Here is an 18,021-nt window from a genome sequence, read left to right on the forward strand (position 1 = left end):
CACACACACACATACACACACACACACACACACACACACACAAACTTTAAGGTTAATGAAATTTATTTCTGTCATTATTATGCAAGGAGGAAGCAATAACCCTGTAAAATCTTCACTTCATAAAGTTGTCACCAGTATTGGGAAGTGTTTAATGATTAAAATGTAGTATCTGAGAAATATAAACAGGGTGACTATCTTTCTCCACAAGGGCTAGAAGCTTTCCTAAACTCTACACAGCAGGGTGGTGTGGGGGAAAGAAGCTGCTCTATGTACCCCTGCCTATCTGCTGGAATTAGTGGAGGGGACATTTTCTCAGAATAAGGGAAAAGAGGCAGAGGCCACCATTTACAAGATGTTGTACTAAGCACTTTATGATTATTATCTCATTTAATCTTCCTAACAACTCTATGAAGTATGTGCTATTGGCCTCTATTTCATAGCAGACGGATGAAGAGGTTATACACAGGATCCTGGGACTCCTATGTTTGCCTAAGGGCTTGTCCTGGTGCAATCTAACTCCACACTCTGGAGTTACCAAAAACTGTAATATATACTGCCTCCCTGACAGAAGCCAACATCTGATCCTCATTTTGTCTATAAGAGGAAAGGATAGGGGGTATGGTGCCGCCAGCAGGTCAATCTGTACCTGTGAGGCGAGTGCATCAGCAGCCTCATGGTGCCTTCAGACTTCTAGATACCCCAAAATTGCTGCTGTGCCTTTGGCCAGACCCCAAAAACTTGGGGCAAAGTTTACCAAGAAAGTGAACGGCCAAAAGTTAGGTATGTGGGAAACACACCCACAAACCACCTCCGGCTCAGCTATATAATTGGAGGCATGGCCTCTCTGGTTCCTGATTGAACTGCTTAATGGCCATGATCCCAGAGACTCAGAAACAAATCTCAGAACCCAGTGACTTTAGGTAGAAATGCGTCTGGTCTCTGCAGTAGGCTACCGGTGCTGGGCCAACCCAGGTGGGAATAGGTTTCGTGCCTTGGCCTACTCCCCCTGGCGGCCCAGTGGCCGCCATCCGCCTGAGGCCACTGGATAGTCACATTTGGGCCCCCAGTGACGAGACACACAGGGCCTCACGGGATGAGGGTGGAGCCAGCCCTTTCCTCCCCACCCCAATAAGACCCCAAGTCATCACCCACAAACGGCCTTTCTTGCTCCTGATCAAGCTGCTTAACGGCCATGATCCCAGAGACTCAGAAACAAATCTCAAAACCCAGTGGTGTTTGGAAGAAATGCATCTGGACTCCACAGTACGTTACTGTCGCCAGGCCACCCCAGAGAGGAAAGGGTGTTGTCCCTCCGCCTGCTCCCTCTTGGCAACTTGGTGGCTGTCATCCTCCAGAGGCCATTGGACAGTCAGGCTTGGGCCCGCAGTGATGAAACTTGTTGGGTCTCACGGGATGGGGAGTAGGTGGAGCCGGGCCTGTCTTCCCCACCCTAACGAGACCCCAAGTCATCGCCCACAAACGGCCTCTCTGGCTCCTCATCAAGCTGCTCAATGGCCTTGATCCCAGAGACTCAGAAACAAATCTCAAAACCCAGCGGCTTTTGTCAGAAATGTGTCCGGACCCCGCAGTAGGTTACTGTCGCCGGGCCACCCCAGGGGGGAATGGGTGTTGTCCCTCCGCCTGCTCCCTCTTGGCGACTTGGTGGCTGTCATCCTCCAGAGGCCACTGGACAGTCAGGCTTGGGCCCGCAGTGACGAAACTTGTTGGGTCTCATGGGATGGCGGGGGGGGGAGGTAGAGCCGGGCCTGTCCTCCCCACCCTAACGAGACCCCAAGTCATCGCCCACAAACGGCCTCTCTGGCTCCTCATCAAGCTGCTCAACGGCCTTGATCCCAGAGACTCAGAAACAGATCTCGAAACCCAGCGGCTTTTGTCAGAAATGTGTCCGGACCCTGCAGTAGGTTACTGTCACCAGGCCACCCCAGGGGGGAATGGGTGCTGTCCCTCCACCTGCTCCCTCTTGACGGCTTGGTGGCTGTCATCCTCCAAAGGCCATTGGACAGTCAGGCTTGGGCCCACAGTGACGAAACTTGTTGGGTCTCACAGGATGGGGGGGGAGGTGGAGCCGGGCCTGTCTTCCCCACCCCAATGAGACCCCAAGTCATCGCCCATGGATGGCCTCTTTGGCTCCTCATCAAGCTGCTCAACGGCCATGATCCCAGAGACTCAGGAGCAGATCTCTAAACCCAGTGGCTTTTGGCAGAAATCTTTCCAGATTTAAGTGTTAAAATTTCAGAACTTCAAAACCACATGGCCCTACTGCAGCCACAAGACATCATATGTTATTCATAACCAGCAATAGAACACAAATTGTCTATTGTTGCCTTTTCAGCAGATCTGAGTGTTGGGGTAAAATCTTAAATAATGGTGGGTCTGGTGTCGAAATAGTGAATGTGATCAAAGTAGAGAGAGAATAATGTAGAAATCATCTGCCCCACAGGCAGGGGGAGGGTGTGGGATGGGGGTATACTGGGATTTTTGGTGGTGGAGAATGGGCACTGGTGAAGGTACAGGTTTTCATTGTATGACTGAGACTTAGACCCAAAAGCTTTGTAACTGCTCTCACGGTGATTCAATAAATAAAATTATAAAAAATGGAAAAAGAAAAAAAAAGTAAGGTGGAGTTCATGCACAATTCAATCAGCTAATCAGTGGCTGAATAAATAGCAGTACTCCTACAAAAAAAAGAAGAAAAAAAAGAGGAAAAGATAAAGAAAGACTCTACATAGCTGATACTAGCAAAAGGGGAGACTTGGAGATGTCTCTTTTCTCTCAGTAACTTTGAGATATAATTCACACATAAGACAAATTCCCCATTTAAAGTATACAGACAACTGGTTTTAATATACTCATAAAGTTGGTCAAACATCCCATAATTAATTTTAGGCTTCATCAACCCCCAAAGAAGTTCGATAGCCATTAGCAGTCACCCCAAATCCCACTATTTCACTTCCTTTTGCCCATGGTCACAATGACTCTATATTCTCTTTTTATGAATCTTCCTATTCTGAATACTTCCTACAAGTGGAATCATGACATATTTGTTTTTTTATGAATGACAACTTTTACTTGGCATATTGGTGAAAAGTTATCCATATTTCAACATGTTATCTTCTCATTGTCAAATACTATTCCATTATATGGATATACCACACATTTTATTTACCTATTCATTAGCTGGTTGTTTGTACATTCCAGATAGTATTTTTATCTGGAATTTCTATGAACACTAGTGTGCAGGTTTTGTATGGATGCTTACTTTCACTTCTTCTGCAGCGCAGTCAAGAATGGAATTGCTATATCATATGAAAATTCTACATTTAAATTTTTGAGTGATAGTACAGCAGTAAGTCATTCTGCCTTATGCAATGCTGTCTTGTATTCTATCCCAGGCACCCCAGGTGGTCCTCCAAGCCCGCCACGAGTGATCCCTGAGCACAGAACAGGAATAAACCCTAAGAACTGTTAGGTGTGGTTCCAAGAGACAAAAACAAAACAAAACAAAAAACCACTTTCCAATGTGACTTTTCTATTTTCTGTTTCCACAAGAAATTTATGAGCATTCGAATTTTTCTACATCCTTGCCAGATGGATGAAGCTTATCTTTACTGGGAAAACTACAGATTTTTAGTCCTTGAAGCTGTCAGCCTGCTCTGGATTTTCAACTGTCTGGGAAACCTTGGGTAAGAATCCTTATCATTCATGGCCTCATCTGGACAGTAAGGAGGCAGGGAAGAAGTATCCTGACTTCTCACTAACCCTGTTAACATTTTTAAATTAATTTAATTAATTTTAATTAACATTTTTAATCATGTCATGTGAGATACTTTGATAAAGGAGAAAGGTACGAATTCTTTCCCTTTTTTTTATACTGATCTGTGATGTTTCACATTTTTCTCCAGAAAACTTTTATAACTGGTAGATGGGGGAAAAGGGGGCATAGTTTTATTTGGTTTTGTAGGACAGGATTGGTGAGGAGGGAAAATAACTTGTTTCTCTCATTTTACTGCTCAAGGGTCAACAGAGGATGAAAGGAAGCCACATTTGCTTCTGGGTGGTTCTCATGCTTCAGAACCTAACAGTCTGAAAAAGCACCGGTATTTTCCCACCTGGAGTCCTACATAAACGAAAGAAAACTGCTTAGGCATGTGCCATAGGGCCATCATTCTTCAGGGCCATCATGGCTCCTTTGCAATCTCCCCATATTCTCTGATGGAAAAGGTCAGAGCTTCTTGTAATGTTAGGAGTGTAAGTTGCTGCGGAACAGTAAAGGGAGGGAAAAAAATCAGACAGTGAGAGGGGAAGTGACATCCATATTAACGTAGTCATTCTTTTAGGATGAGAGAGTATGTATTATATATGTATGTACATATACACAGTCTTCCATGGGCTTTATAGCAGCATAGGAGTGGAGAACACAGAACAAAAAAAAATGTGAATCTCTGGCCCTATCTCTTACTTGAAAGTTTTTGGTTGCTTGTGCACAAAACAAGACAAATAATATTTCTTTTCATAATATTTCTTTTCATATTTCTTATCAATAGTAGATAATGCATATCTTTAACTATGTATCGGGTGACCTGCTTATAGATCTTGAAGAAAAAAATTAAATTAATACAATTGGTACTCTCCAGGGATATTACTTATTACCTTTTATTTTTAAGAAGTGCATAAATAGGTCAATAATTCTAATAACCCTCGAACTGATGGAATACTTTTAGATGAGTCCACTTTGATAACTGAGGCATTTCAGATCCCTGCTTCATGTGCTGCATCTTCACTGCCCTAGTGAATATCTGATTTAGGGCACAGCAAAGACCAGCATAGGCTTGGCTGTACACTGGTGAGTGACAGGAAACTAACAGTAGGAATTCAAGTTAAGTTTTGCTTATGCTCGTTACTCTTTTTACATTCAAAATCTAGTATTTTAAGTGTCTGATGAATGCAGGAGAGTGATGGACTGGGCTTTGTTCCATGTCAATGATACCAGCTATTAAAAAAGGACTTCAAAGTTCTCTTGCAATTACAAAATGCAATATAAATGCTAAATAAAAATAAGAAAAAAAATTCAAGATCTATTTGACTAATTTCATTTTGCCTGATAATTCTTTAGTTTCACATTTCAGTAGCAATGCTTTTAGAGACTGAAGGAAATTAGAAAGAAAAGTAACTGGTATTTTCACACAGTCTTAGTGTGACTAGATCCTAAGTTTCTTCTCACTGCAGTCAGAATAATATGAGCCACTTGGCTCAAGTTTTAAATTGGTTTTTTTTTTAGGAGAAAAACTTCATATAAGATTAGTATAAATTTGAGATACACAACTGTTATTTTAACTGTTTGTTCGAAGCATGCCATTTACAGGAAACAATGAACAGCACATCTTAGAGGGAAAGAAAAGCAATCAATATATAATGGAGAAAGTGGCTGTTATTAACTGCATAATAAGAGGTTAGTTTGATTGAGCTTAGCGTGTTATGCTTTTGGTTCAATGCTTTCTGAGAGCCTGTGCAGGGGGAAGGTGTTAGGGCGTATGGGTGGGGGAGGTGGGGATGGACTAGAATCAATGTGTCTTTCAAGCTTCTGTTTCCTCTGGGTAAACTATAAAAAACAATGAATAGTCATTACAAAGAAAAGTTGTGAAGGGACCAGAGCAATAGAACAGTGGATAGGGCATTTGCTTTGCACACTGTTGACCCAGGTTTGGTCTCCGGCAACTATATGGTGTCCCTCCTCCCCAGACTGCCAGGAGTGATCCCTGAACACCAAGCCAGGAGCCTGCCCTGAGCACTACTGGGTGTAGCCCCCAAACAAACAAATAAAACAAAACAAAAAGGTCTGAAGATAAAGAAGCCAGAAAGCTTTAAATTTCCTAAAAATCAAGGTATGAACACACACATATTATACACACACCCCAACAAAACACCCCCTGATTAACTATATCTTTCTATTTCCCCGAAGGTTAGCATAAATATAAAAATATATACAGTTAAGGAATAGGACGATAGCTCAAAAAGCGTATGCTTGAATGACCTGCTAGGTTCAAGGAAGCCTAGGTTCAATCCCCAACACCACACTGCAAAATGCCCTGAATATTGCCAGGAGAAAACCCCGAGCATCACATTGGGAATAGCTCCCGAGTCCTATCATGTGTGGTCCAAAACCAACCAACATCTACAGATGAAAAACCTACATTTTAAAAAAGGTGTTTCTAACAAGTTGAACTTTGAAAAAGTGTTAGCAAACTGGACTGGGTCAAATACATCCACATGTATAATTACTTTTATAAGACTGCTTTAAGGGCCAGCTTAAAGACAGCTCAGTGGCAAAGGGCAAATGCTTTACAACTGCAAGGACCCAAATCTGAATGCTTTCACTGGGAGGATAGCCCCAAGTACCACTGGGTATAGCCCGGGAGTACCTAGCACTGCCAGGGTAGCCATAATAGTACTTGGAATCATAGAGCTTAAGGAATTCTGCATCCTCAGCCTTAGCATTAAGTTGTCAGATTGGTGAGCCAAGTACTTCTAGAAGTGACCCCAGAACCCTCCGAGCACTGCTATGGGAATTCTACCCTTCCCAAACTTCCCAAACATTTCTTCCAGTTATACAAACAAAATATTGTTATTCAGAACAATGTCTTGGGTACAGTGGGTGAGGCACTTCCCTTGCACACAGCCAACAAGGGTTCAATTCCCCAGCACCTCTATAGGGTCCCCTAAGCTCCACCAGGAGTAATCCCTGAGCACAGCTGGGTATGGTCCAAACAACACCCCCCCCCACCATACACACACACAAAAATAAAAATTTAAAAATCACTTTCCACTGTATACCGGGTTCTAGATCTTTTCATTTATAGCTTTTAAAACAAGGCTCAAACCAGAGTGACAAGCACACACACTACTTCCTCTGGTACTGTACCTTAGTTACCAAGTCTCACTGCCACTGATTTCTGTCCTCAAGCTTACCACTAGTGACTGGCATTTAATATCACCTATTGTTCCTTTGGTTTTAGGACTCTGTCCACTCCTAGACCACAGCATGGATTTTGACTATCTTCCTAAACCCTGACTAGTACTCCTTCCCTCTTTTTGGCTTCACTCTTTTTCTGTAGGATATGATGGTATAAATGAACCAAGCTAATAAGGAGCTCAGTCTACCTCCTTCACGACCTCAGCTCTACCTGTTTATTTTCTAAGCCTGTATTTTTATGTAATCATTTTAATTTGAATTATATGAACCTATTTATCAGAACTTTTATGACTATTTGTTGAAAGGAATTTTAAAAAATTAGAAGGAAAAATAGCCAAGATCTAGCACAGCTTCTAGTCACCCCAGATCCACTAAACCATAAACTCTGGAGTACACCAGCACTCTGTATTTTAATGTTTTGCAGGTTTCTCATGTAATTTAAAGCTTGAAAGTTAAAAAAAAAAAAAAAGAACAACCAGTGCTAGCGCAGATGTGGGTAGGAAGGAACTCTCTTTCATTGTTGGTAGGAGTGCTGACTGGTCCAGCCTTTTTGGAAGACAATATGGACGTTCCTTAAAAAACTAGATCGTCCATATGACCCAACAATACCACTTCTGGGAATATATCCTGAGGATGCAAAAAAGCAAGGTAGAAATGACATCGGCACCTGTATGTTCACTACAGCACTGTTCACAATAGCCAGAATATGGAAACAACTTGAGTTTCCGAGAACAGATGACTGGTTAAAGAAATTTTGGTACATCTATACAATAGAATACTATGCAGCTGTCAGGAAAGATGAAGTCATGGAATTTGCTTGTAAGTGCATGGTCATGGAGGATATCATGCTAAGTGAAATGAGTCAGAAAGAGAGGGACAGACATAGAAGGACTGTACTCATTTGTGGAATATAAAGTAACATGAGACAGACACCCAAGGACAGTAGACATTGGGTCAGGAATACTGATCCATGGTTAGAAGACTGCCTCATGAGCTGGGGAAGAAGGCAGCTGGAATAGAGAAGGGATCACTAAGTCAAGGATGGCTGGAGGGATCATTTGGGATGGGAGATGTGTGCTGAAAGTAGATAAAGGACAAAAAGTGATAGCCTCTCAGAATCTGTATTGCAAATCATAATTCCCAAAAGTAGAGAGTATGGGGAAATTTTTCTGCCATAGAGGCATGGGGGGAGATTTGATGCGGGATGAGAATACTAGGGACATTGGTGGTGGAAAATGAGCACTGGTGGAGAGATGGGTGTTTGATCATTGTATGACTGAAACTCAAACATGAAAGCTTTGTAACTGTATCTCACAGTGATTCAATTTAAAAAAAGAGAACCACTAGTCTGAAAGAAAAGAGGATGTCTGTTAAATACTTCAGACCAAATGAGTCATCTCATTAAGAAGAATTAAGTCTATATTATGACAGAAAAAAAAGTGGTGTATTCTGCGAGATAAAACCAAAGGTATAGTATAACTGTTGTAAAAAAATATTACAAGCATTTCCACATGGGAAAAATGTCTAGAAGTTTACACATCAAGCTTAACAGTTTGAGGTTTCAGGGGAAACATTTTAGTGGAAATTCCTTTTCCTTTATGGATATCTGTAATATCTGTGTTTCTTATGTCTTAACAGCATATTATAAATTTTACAAAATGGTTAATCTCAATGTCTTCTACTCCTCTCTGGCAATACTGAGAGGTAAAAAATTAACTCAGTTCACATAGACTCCAATGTCTAGACTGATCAAGCTTTGTGATACTCCAGGGAATTCTAGAGGAAGTGAGGCAGAGATAGTGCTCAGCGCTCCATGACTCAATCAGTGCTTCTAAATAAAGTTGCTCTGCCAGGAAGTGACAGGTCATGAAATCTCAGAGCCTGCCCTTCTAAAACAGACTGACTTATAGAAGGAATGGCAATGTGTGTGTGTGTGTGTGTGTGTGTGTGTGTTTGAGAGAAAGGGGGGGCAGGAGGGCAGGGATGCGGGTCTGAAGGAAAACAGTACAGAATAAACTTAATGGCTCTCTTGAAAGACACCGATTTATTTCTAGGAAAATTTTGTTTGGTGCAAAAAAAATATGTATTTAGGTGATGAGTTTGCACACCACTCCCCACCTCCCCACCCTGACCCTTTGTGAGTGGGCAGTTATTTTGCATTTACATTGGTTCTTCTCCCAGCTATTTAGGTATAGATAACATACATATGATACACCAAAAAGGAGCTTGAAAATAAAATGGATTGGTGCGAAAGAATTTAGGACATGGTAAAGATAAAAGATAAGTGAGAATGTGTTCACATATCTTAGATCATCCTAGATCATCAGTTCCTAGTAAATATCCTTTATCTTTGGAGAAATCCTGAACAAGTCTCTCATCTGACTCCCTATATGCATTCACAAAGGATGCCAAAGCACTTATTTTATCATTGTACACATAATTCACTCTGCAATTTGTACACATCCTCTCCCTCTTCACTGCCTACAAGCATGTGGGTGTGACAAACAGAAAATACTGAATGTCTCTTTCAGTATAGCTGTTGTCTCAGAAACCAATACTGAATGGTCTCTTTCAGTATAGCCATGTCCACCCTTTTTTCCACTCTATCTTTGTAACTCTAGCAGAAGACAAGAGCTATTACCACTGCTCCAATACTTTCAATGTTATAGCAGATAAAGAAATGTTTTGCAGACTGGTGGCTGCAGCCACACTCTGAAGGACCTGTCATTATGGTTCTGCTTCATATAGTGCTTAATATTAGAAAACAAAGGGACAATTTGATTGCCTACTAGAAAGGAAAGGAGCTGAAACCCAGTGTTGGTCTGCACCATGAAAGGGCACAGTCACTACAGTTAGTCTAAGTATAGTATGCTAGATTTGTAGCAAAAGCTCCCCACCCCATTCCGAGTCTCTGTGCCCTTACCTATAAATGGGAATCCTCCATTTGAGAAAGCTCAAAGATTGCTCAAACAGTAATCTCAAGTAAGAAGAAAGGGAGAGGAAATACTATTTAATTTGTACAGAGTTTCAGTTCTGGGAATTTAAAAAAAATTCTGGAAGTGGTGATGGCTGCCTAATAACGTAAATGCACTTAATGCCACTGAACTGCACACTTAAAATGGTAAATGTCATTATGTATATTTATTTCAGAGGTTTAAAAAAAATACTTGTTAAGTATCCTAGTTCAATTCCATATTCAAGTTTTGTAGGGTGGTGGGGAGGGGGTGGATTTCAATGTTTATATTAAAATAAAATAAGTTCTTGACTTCTCAAAAAAAAAGTATCCTAGTTCATTGCCTGGCTTTTCAGATGATATTCAAGAAATACAAGTCCTAAAATGTAACTTGAAAAAAATTATACTTATAAATAACTTAAAATTGTTTTTCAAAAATATACAAAGTCAAAAAGCATGCTCTTTTACCTATTCAATTGTGAGAGAATTTGGCATTGAGGTTTGTCTGGTGGCACCGGTACTAGGTAAGGCCACAGTGTAGAGGTTAAAAAACAAAAATTGTGTCAATACAAAATTGTTTTTATAGATGCTTAGTCCCTAGTCCACCTTATCCTGGCATGCTGTCTTCCAAAATATCTATACTACAATCCTCCAGCATCCTGGGGAATATAAAATAACTTAAAAACTTATACAAATTCCCAGACTAGACGCCGGAAGTTATGAAGACAAAAGCATTCATAGCAGGTGGGTCCTTTAAGTAGGGGAGTTGGGGGAATGATAAGATGCTACTGCTGAATACCAACTGGATGGATGTGGAGCCTGCTCCAATCCCCAGCATTAAAATGGTATCTCAGAGAGGTGCTTTGGCTGGATTTAGTGGGCAAATGCAAGACTAAAAATGTACTTGTCTGCAGTTCATGGAAAACAATTAATGAGTGTGTGTTGTCAGAGATAAAATAGAGGAGAAAATTACTTATCTCTAGGCATATAAAAAGATTGCTTTTGATGCACTGCACTGTCCTCCTGTTGTTCATCGATTTGCTCAAGCAGGTCTAGTAATGTCTCCATTGTGAGACTTGTTGTTACTGTGTTTGTCATATCAAATACGTCACGGGTAGCTTGCCAGGCTTTTCTGTGCAGGCGAGATACTCTCGGTAGGTTGCAGAGCTCTCCGAGAAGGGTGGAGGAATCAAACCCAGGTCAGCCTGGCCGGCCACATGCAAGGCAAATGCCCTACCACTGTGCTATCTCTCCAGCCCAGCTTTTGATGAACAGGCTTTATTAGATCTTGATGCAGTATTCACAATGCTTATCATTACCATCCCACGAATGTAGCTCAAGGAGAAAGAAGTACTTGAGGAACCTAAACCAAATCAATTCCAAAACATACTCACTTTGGGGTCTGAGCTCTTGTACTTCAATCTTTCGACCAATTCTATCATAGCTGCTTTCAGTTTGCCTGAATCTTTGCTCTAGAAGAAAGAAAAGTTAGGGGTCACTAGATAGCATTTTGTTGCTCTCTCAAACACAAATAGCATTTGATGTGTCACAATGAAATAGAAAATGATTTTTCTTTGTTCTTACCAACCAAAGAACTGTGTTGGCCCACTTCCTCTTTTCTATGGATAAAGAAGGTCAGGATATAAAATGCACAATGACCTGGGAGAACTACTCCAATGAAAATTAAATGCGATTTGTCCAGGGTCACTTTCTGTTTCATATCAGAGCTCCACTGCCAGCATTCACTGAGGCCAGAAACTGTGAGAGTTTTATATCTGGAATGTTTACTTCATGTCCTCGTGATTTTTATTTTGAACCTTTACCAAACAAATACAGAAGAATGGCAATATTAGCAACCCCATTCTGGGGTCACCCATATCTCAACCTGGGATGTAAAATTCCTTTTTTTCACTTTATGGGGTACCCTGGCTTTCTCGGATCTACAGAGGCCTGTGTTTTTGTGAATTCATTATTTTCTCTCCTCCCCATATTCCTTAAATAAAACTATTTTACTTTTTAAAGTATTTAATATTAACTATTCTTCTGAAGACAAAAATTGAGACAATGAGCGATAGCACAGCGGTAGGGTGTTTGCCTTGCACGCAGCCAATATGGCCGACCCGAGTTCGATTCCTTCTCCCCTCTCGGAGAGCCCGGCAAGCTACCGAGAGTATCTCGCCTGCCAGGCAGAGCCTGGCAAGCTACCCGTGATGTATTCAATATACCAAACACAGTAACAACAAGTCTCACGATGTAGGCGTTACTGGGCCTGCTCGAGCAAATTGATGAACAACGGGAGGACCATGACCGTGACCCTAAGATTAAATTGAAAATGATATTACACGGACTCAGCCCCAGTAGTTGAAGACTTCCACAACTCAACCACCACCACACTCACGGCTGCTCTCCACACACTTGAGCCGAATCTCATCCATGAGTGAATCCCCAGAAAACCCAGGTATGCAGGATCTTGTGACTGAGAACACTGGGCTCAACGGGACCAGGTATGGAAATCCCCTGCCCACAATCCCCTATCTCGGGCAACTCAGCAGTCATGCTCTTAAGTCACCTCTGGCTGGTGCAAAATAATCACATCATCGGCCACCATCCAGATTGTATGTTCTTTTCTCCCGAAAGGGAGCAACATGATGCTCTCCATAACCCTACCTCTAGACCCTGCGCCAGGCTGTTTCACTTGGGGCACCCTGGAGGGGGGCGGATGAGACCCCACCCCACCCGAAGGGACCCAGCCCTGGAAGTTGAAAACTTCCACTACTTAGCTGCCACCACACTCATGGCCGCTCTCCATATGTTCGGGCTGAGTCTCACCCACAAATGCATCTATCCCTGGACTGGCCACATGATACTTCATACCAAATACTCTACCCATACTCCAGGATTACTGCACCACATTTGACAGGGTTCAAAATAGGAGGCAATCAATCTTAGAGAGAAGTATACATTTTTTTTTACAAATGTACATATAAAAAACACACTAGGCTCAACCTTTAATATCATGTTAGTGATGTCCTATAGAAGGGCTTAATGATGCCTGGGTGAAATACAACAATCCTCACACTCTTTCCTCTAAGGATACTTTTTGCTAGCATTCTCAGAATATTTTCATAACAAACAATACAAAATATATTATTTTGGTTCTGCTTTGGGGCAGGGATTGGGGTTTGGGATGGAAACATCCGAATTATGGTGGTGGGAAGGTGCAATGGTGGTGGGATTTGTGTGTGCATATTAAATGTAATCAAATATTGTTAACTACTTTATAAATTTAAAAAATTTAAAAAGAAAATGATATTATAGCTTACTGAATTTGAGTACAGTTTTGAGTTAGACATACAAGCTTCAAATGTGGAGTCTGTCATTAAGTAGTGACTAAACTCAGTCAAATTTCTGAATTTCTCAAAATATTCTTCTTCTATAAAATGGGGATAATAAAATGGTTATTTTGAGTTTAAGTAAAATAGCACTTGCACATTATGCAGCACGTACTAAGCCCTAATAATGTCGCCTATTACTATTGTTGTTTCGGTTATGGCATTGCAATAATTTATATTTGTATAACTAACCGAAATGCAATGAGAATCACATATACAAGTCTCATGTCATTCATTTTAAGTTTCCTAGCTGCAAAATGGTGAAATTGACTGATATATTTTGCTTGATATTATAAAATATTACTGTCACTGTCACTGTCCTCCCTTTGTTCACTGATTTGCTCAAGCAGGCCCAGTAACATTGTGAGACTTGTTACTGTGTCTGGCGTATCAAGTACGTCATGGGTAGCTTGCCAGGCTTTGCCGTGCAGGTAAGATACTCTAGGTAGCTTGCCAGGCTCTTGAGAGGGGCAGAGGAATCGAAATCGGGTCAGCCATGTCGGCCGCGTGCAAGGGAAACGCCCTACCCACTGTGCTATCACTCCAGCCCAAAAATATTACTATAACTTGAAATTTCAACATGAGGTACTATAAATATATTTTTTTCACTTTAGACCTTTGAAAGCTAGTGAAATTTTACACTTACTCAAATTTAATTTGGACTAACCATATTTCAAGTGCTCTAATGTCATCTATTCGTTCATTACTATACAGATCAACACAGACTTACAGTATTAACTAGAGAGTCACACTGCTTGAATTCAAGTCACAACTCTACCACAAGCTGTGTGATCTTTGGTTAGCCACTTAGCCACTCTGCACCAATTTCTTTAACTGTAATATCAACCAATAATAGCATCTACATAACAGGCCTGTACTAAGATTAAATGAGCTAAGCAATGCCAAATTTCTTAAAAGAGAGCATAGAACATGGGAAAAAGAGACATACAAGGCATGTAGGAGGTACAGTACCACCCAGGAGGTCAACCTTGTACATGCGGGGCGAGTGCATCAGCATCGTGATGGTCCTCTCAGGCTTCCTGATACCCCAAAATTGCTGCTGTGCCTCTGGCTGGACCCCAACAACTTGGAACCAAATTTCCCGAGAAATTAAATGGCCAAAAGTTAAGTATGTGGGAGTCATGCCTACAAACCACCTCCGGCTAAACAATACAAACTCACTTATTGGCCTTGCTTCAGAGACCCATAAGTAAATCTCGAAAGAGATCAAAACCAGACCACTTAAGCTCTTTAACAACCGTGATTCAGAGATCACAATGGAATCTCAGAAGAGAGCAGCATGCCACAGAGATGCCTCCAGACCCCAAATATTTAAAAAAAAATTTAGAATTCCAGGAACACAGAGTTGCTTTTGCAGCTGCATGACATCTCATACTATTCATAATATGCAATTCAAAATAAATTATTTAGAATCTGTCTATGGGGCAGGCCTGGGTAGTGGTGGGAAAATTCAAAATAATGATAGTGGAAAAGTGTAATGGTGGTGGGGTTGGTGTTGAAATGCTGAATGTAAACAATTATTGTGAACAACTTTACAAATAAGCAAACAAACATTATCCTCCCGTTATTCATTGATTTGCTCAAGTGGGCCCAGTAACGTCTCCATTTTGAGACTTGTTGTTACTGTGTTTGGCATACTGAATACATCATGGGGAGCTTGCCAGGCTTTGCCCGTGCGGGAGAGATACTCTCGGTAGGTTGCCAGGCTCTCCAAGAGGGGCGGAGGAATCGAACCCAGCTCGGCCGGGCTGGCTGTGTGCAAGGTAAATGCCCTACCACTGTGCTATCGCAACTTTATGAAGATAAAATTTAAAATTTAAAAAAATAAGTAATGTGAAGTTCATGCCTGCTTCAGTTAGTTTAATCAGTGGCTGAATAAACAGCAGTACTACTACATTAAAAAAAAAAGATGTATACTGTTACTGTCCTATATCACTGAATATGGACCAAAAACTGGAAAAAAAAATAGTGCATTAGGAAAAAAACACTATAAATAATCTCTTAACTCGTTTTGGTTGGTGGTATAGTAATGAGCATAACAGCCTACCAAATGCAAATGCCGCTTATCAGATATTGACTTCAGAATTGGTTACATTTTCTAAATTTGCATGAACCTTCCTCTTTCAATATTTTCCAACATGAAATATTTAGCAAGACCCCCATATCAGACATATTTGAAAATAACACATCTTTTCTTTTTCCTTGAACCTCTTTTGATTCCCCAAACCTGTAAAATGAAAGTCTGATGTACTATAAATGAGACTGCTATCTACTTGAAATATAGCAGGGGCAGGGGCCTCCGATTCATTAGCAGTATATCTGAGTGTTATGTCTGTATATCTGAACCACAGAACCAACAAAACTGAGGTCCAAACTACAACAGCCAAACTAAAAAATGTGCCTGTCAGGGGGGCAGCTAGGGGCAGGAGGAAAACTGGGAACACTGGTGAAGGGAAGTTGACACTATTGATGGGATTGGTGTTGGAACACTGCCTACCTGAAACTCAACTATGAATAACTTTGTGAATCACGGAGATCTGATAAAAAGTCTTTTTGAAATAAAATTCTTATTTTAAAGAATTTTAAATATAATATTCTTTCACAATCCTAGTTGCTACACTAATTTAAATCTTTAATCTCTGTGGTCTCACAACAGACAGCTGGGAAAAGGAATCTGGGGGGTCACATACCAAAGGAATGGATGAGACCCGGAGTATCTAAAAAGGGGTTAAGTTGCCAGACACAATCCTGCTTTTATGAGATGGTCAGACAGTAAAGCCTGTCTGGTGATATCATTCCTCTACCCTGCTCTCATTGGCTGAATGAGAAGGTCACTTATCCCTGGAAAGCTCTCTTCCCCCACATGCCAGCTGCCAGCACCCATTTTAAAGCTCTTCGGCAAGAGCCCTGTTATATTAGAACTTCTTCCCCTCACTCCCCCAGCTATGGAGAACACAAAGGAATGCACAGAATGATGAAGGAATCCCTAAGAAACAGACAGTCTGTTTGCAGGTTGATGTGCCTCATGTGGAGAGATAAGGGAACCCATACCTTCTTTCCTAAAAATATCATGTCAGAAAGATCCTTGCTCCTTTCACAAAGTGTCAGCAGTACTGTCTACCTAGATGAAAGCTGGGAGAGGCACAGAGAATCTCCCTTTGGGAAATCTACTTTCCCACTCCCTTGAGAAATATTCTCAAAGACTAACTGGGGTCTTCCTCTCGGAGAGCCCGGCAAGCTACCGAGAGTATCTCGCCCACACGGCAGAGCCTGGCAAGCCACCCGTGATGTATTCGATATGCCAAAGACAGTAACAAGAAAGTCTCCAATGGAGACGTTACTGGGCTCGCTCAAGCAAATCGATGAACAACGGGAGGGCCTTTACCTTTTACCTTTTAACTGGGGTCTATGATTAGACAACTATACTCAGCTTCTAAATGGGTGGTGAGAAAAATCTTCCCCAGTGTCTTTTCCCCTTCCCGACCTATAAATTCAATTGGTCATAAGGGAGTGACTCCTCTGAGCATGACTAACCCTGACAGCTGCCAAGAGTATAAATGGACAACTCTGGCCTCAAATCTGCCTCCTTTTCTCATATCCATGTCCCATAGTACACCATAAGATCTTTCACATAGGGGTTCATGCTAGCACATGCAAGCTCTGTGAAAATTCCTCTCTAGTGGCTGCCCAATGGCCATATCTAAGACCAAAATATACACCTATCAGGTGTGGAAACATGAGACTTAATGACTTCATCCACCTTGGAGAATGTACTCAGAGATGCAGAGCCTACAAGATTAGAGCATTTCCTCAGGTAATCAGTGGGCCGAAAACACTTTGAGACTGGTTTAGGATGGGGCTTCTTAAACTTTTTCCAGTCATAATCCCTTTTTGTCCAATAAATTTTATGCAACCCTGAATATATATGTATATATGTATATATGTATATATAAAAGAGGTCTACAGATCAAGCATGTAGTGATAATAAATCTTAATAAAATTTAAACCAATTTTAAGAATTTTCTATGATATTCATTATGTGACCTGGTATGGGGTCACAACCCAGTTGAAGAAGCAATATTAGGAGTCAGAGAGATAGCATTGGGGTAAGGTGTTTGTTCTGCATGCACCCAACTTGGATTTAATCTCTAGCACTCCATGTATTTCCCTAAGACCTGCCATGAGTGATCCCTAAGCACAGAGGTGAGAGTAAGCTTGAGCACCATCATGTGTGGCCCCAAATGATTTCTTGAGTCTAGAATATTTTCAGATTCAGGTCCAACTCAAAAATATATACCATATCTACAAACTCTTTCTTATATCCATAACCCCATATCCAAAAACTCTTTTTTTTAATATCCGTGACCCCATAGCCTAAGGAGTAACACTGTTACCATACCCTACAATCCATCCTCTACACAAGAACCATAGTGAAATTTATATTAGACCACATCTTCCCTTGCTTAAAAGGTCTATGGGTAAATGGGGATAGAGGGGACTTTCCTCAATATAGTAAAAGTCATCTACCACAAGCCTACAGCAAGCATCGTCCTCAATGGGGAAAAACTGAGAGCCTTCTCTCTAGGATCAGGGATGAGACAAGGATGTCCACTCTCTCCACTGCTGTTCAATATAGTACTGGAAGTACTTGCAATAGCGATTAG

General features: G+C 41.2%; 1 protein-coding gene across 1 annotated transcript in view; it reads right to left on the minus strand.

Annotated features, from left to right (window-relative positions):
* Window positions 1–18,021, minus strand: part of TRIM44 (tripartite motif containing 44) — an 83,891-nt gene that overhangs the window by 42,710 nt on the left and 23,160 nt on the right. Inside the window, exon 2 of the mRNA XM_056135455.1 lies at window positions 11,339–11,416. Within this exon, the coding sequence (XP_055991430.1) occupies window positions 11,339–11,416 (78 nt within the window). The remainder of the gene's footprint in view (window positions 1–11,338; window positions 11,417–18,021) is intronic.

The sequence above is a fragment of the Sorex fumeus genome, unplaced genomic scaffold, assembly GCF_029834395.1.
Source record: "Sorex fumeus unplaced genomic scaffold, SorFum_2.1 ptg000007l, whole genome shotgun sequence".
NCBI lineage: Eukaryota > Metazoa > Chordata > Mammalia > Eulipotyphla > Soricidae > Sorex > Sorex fumeus.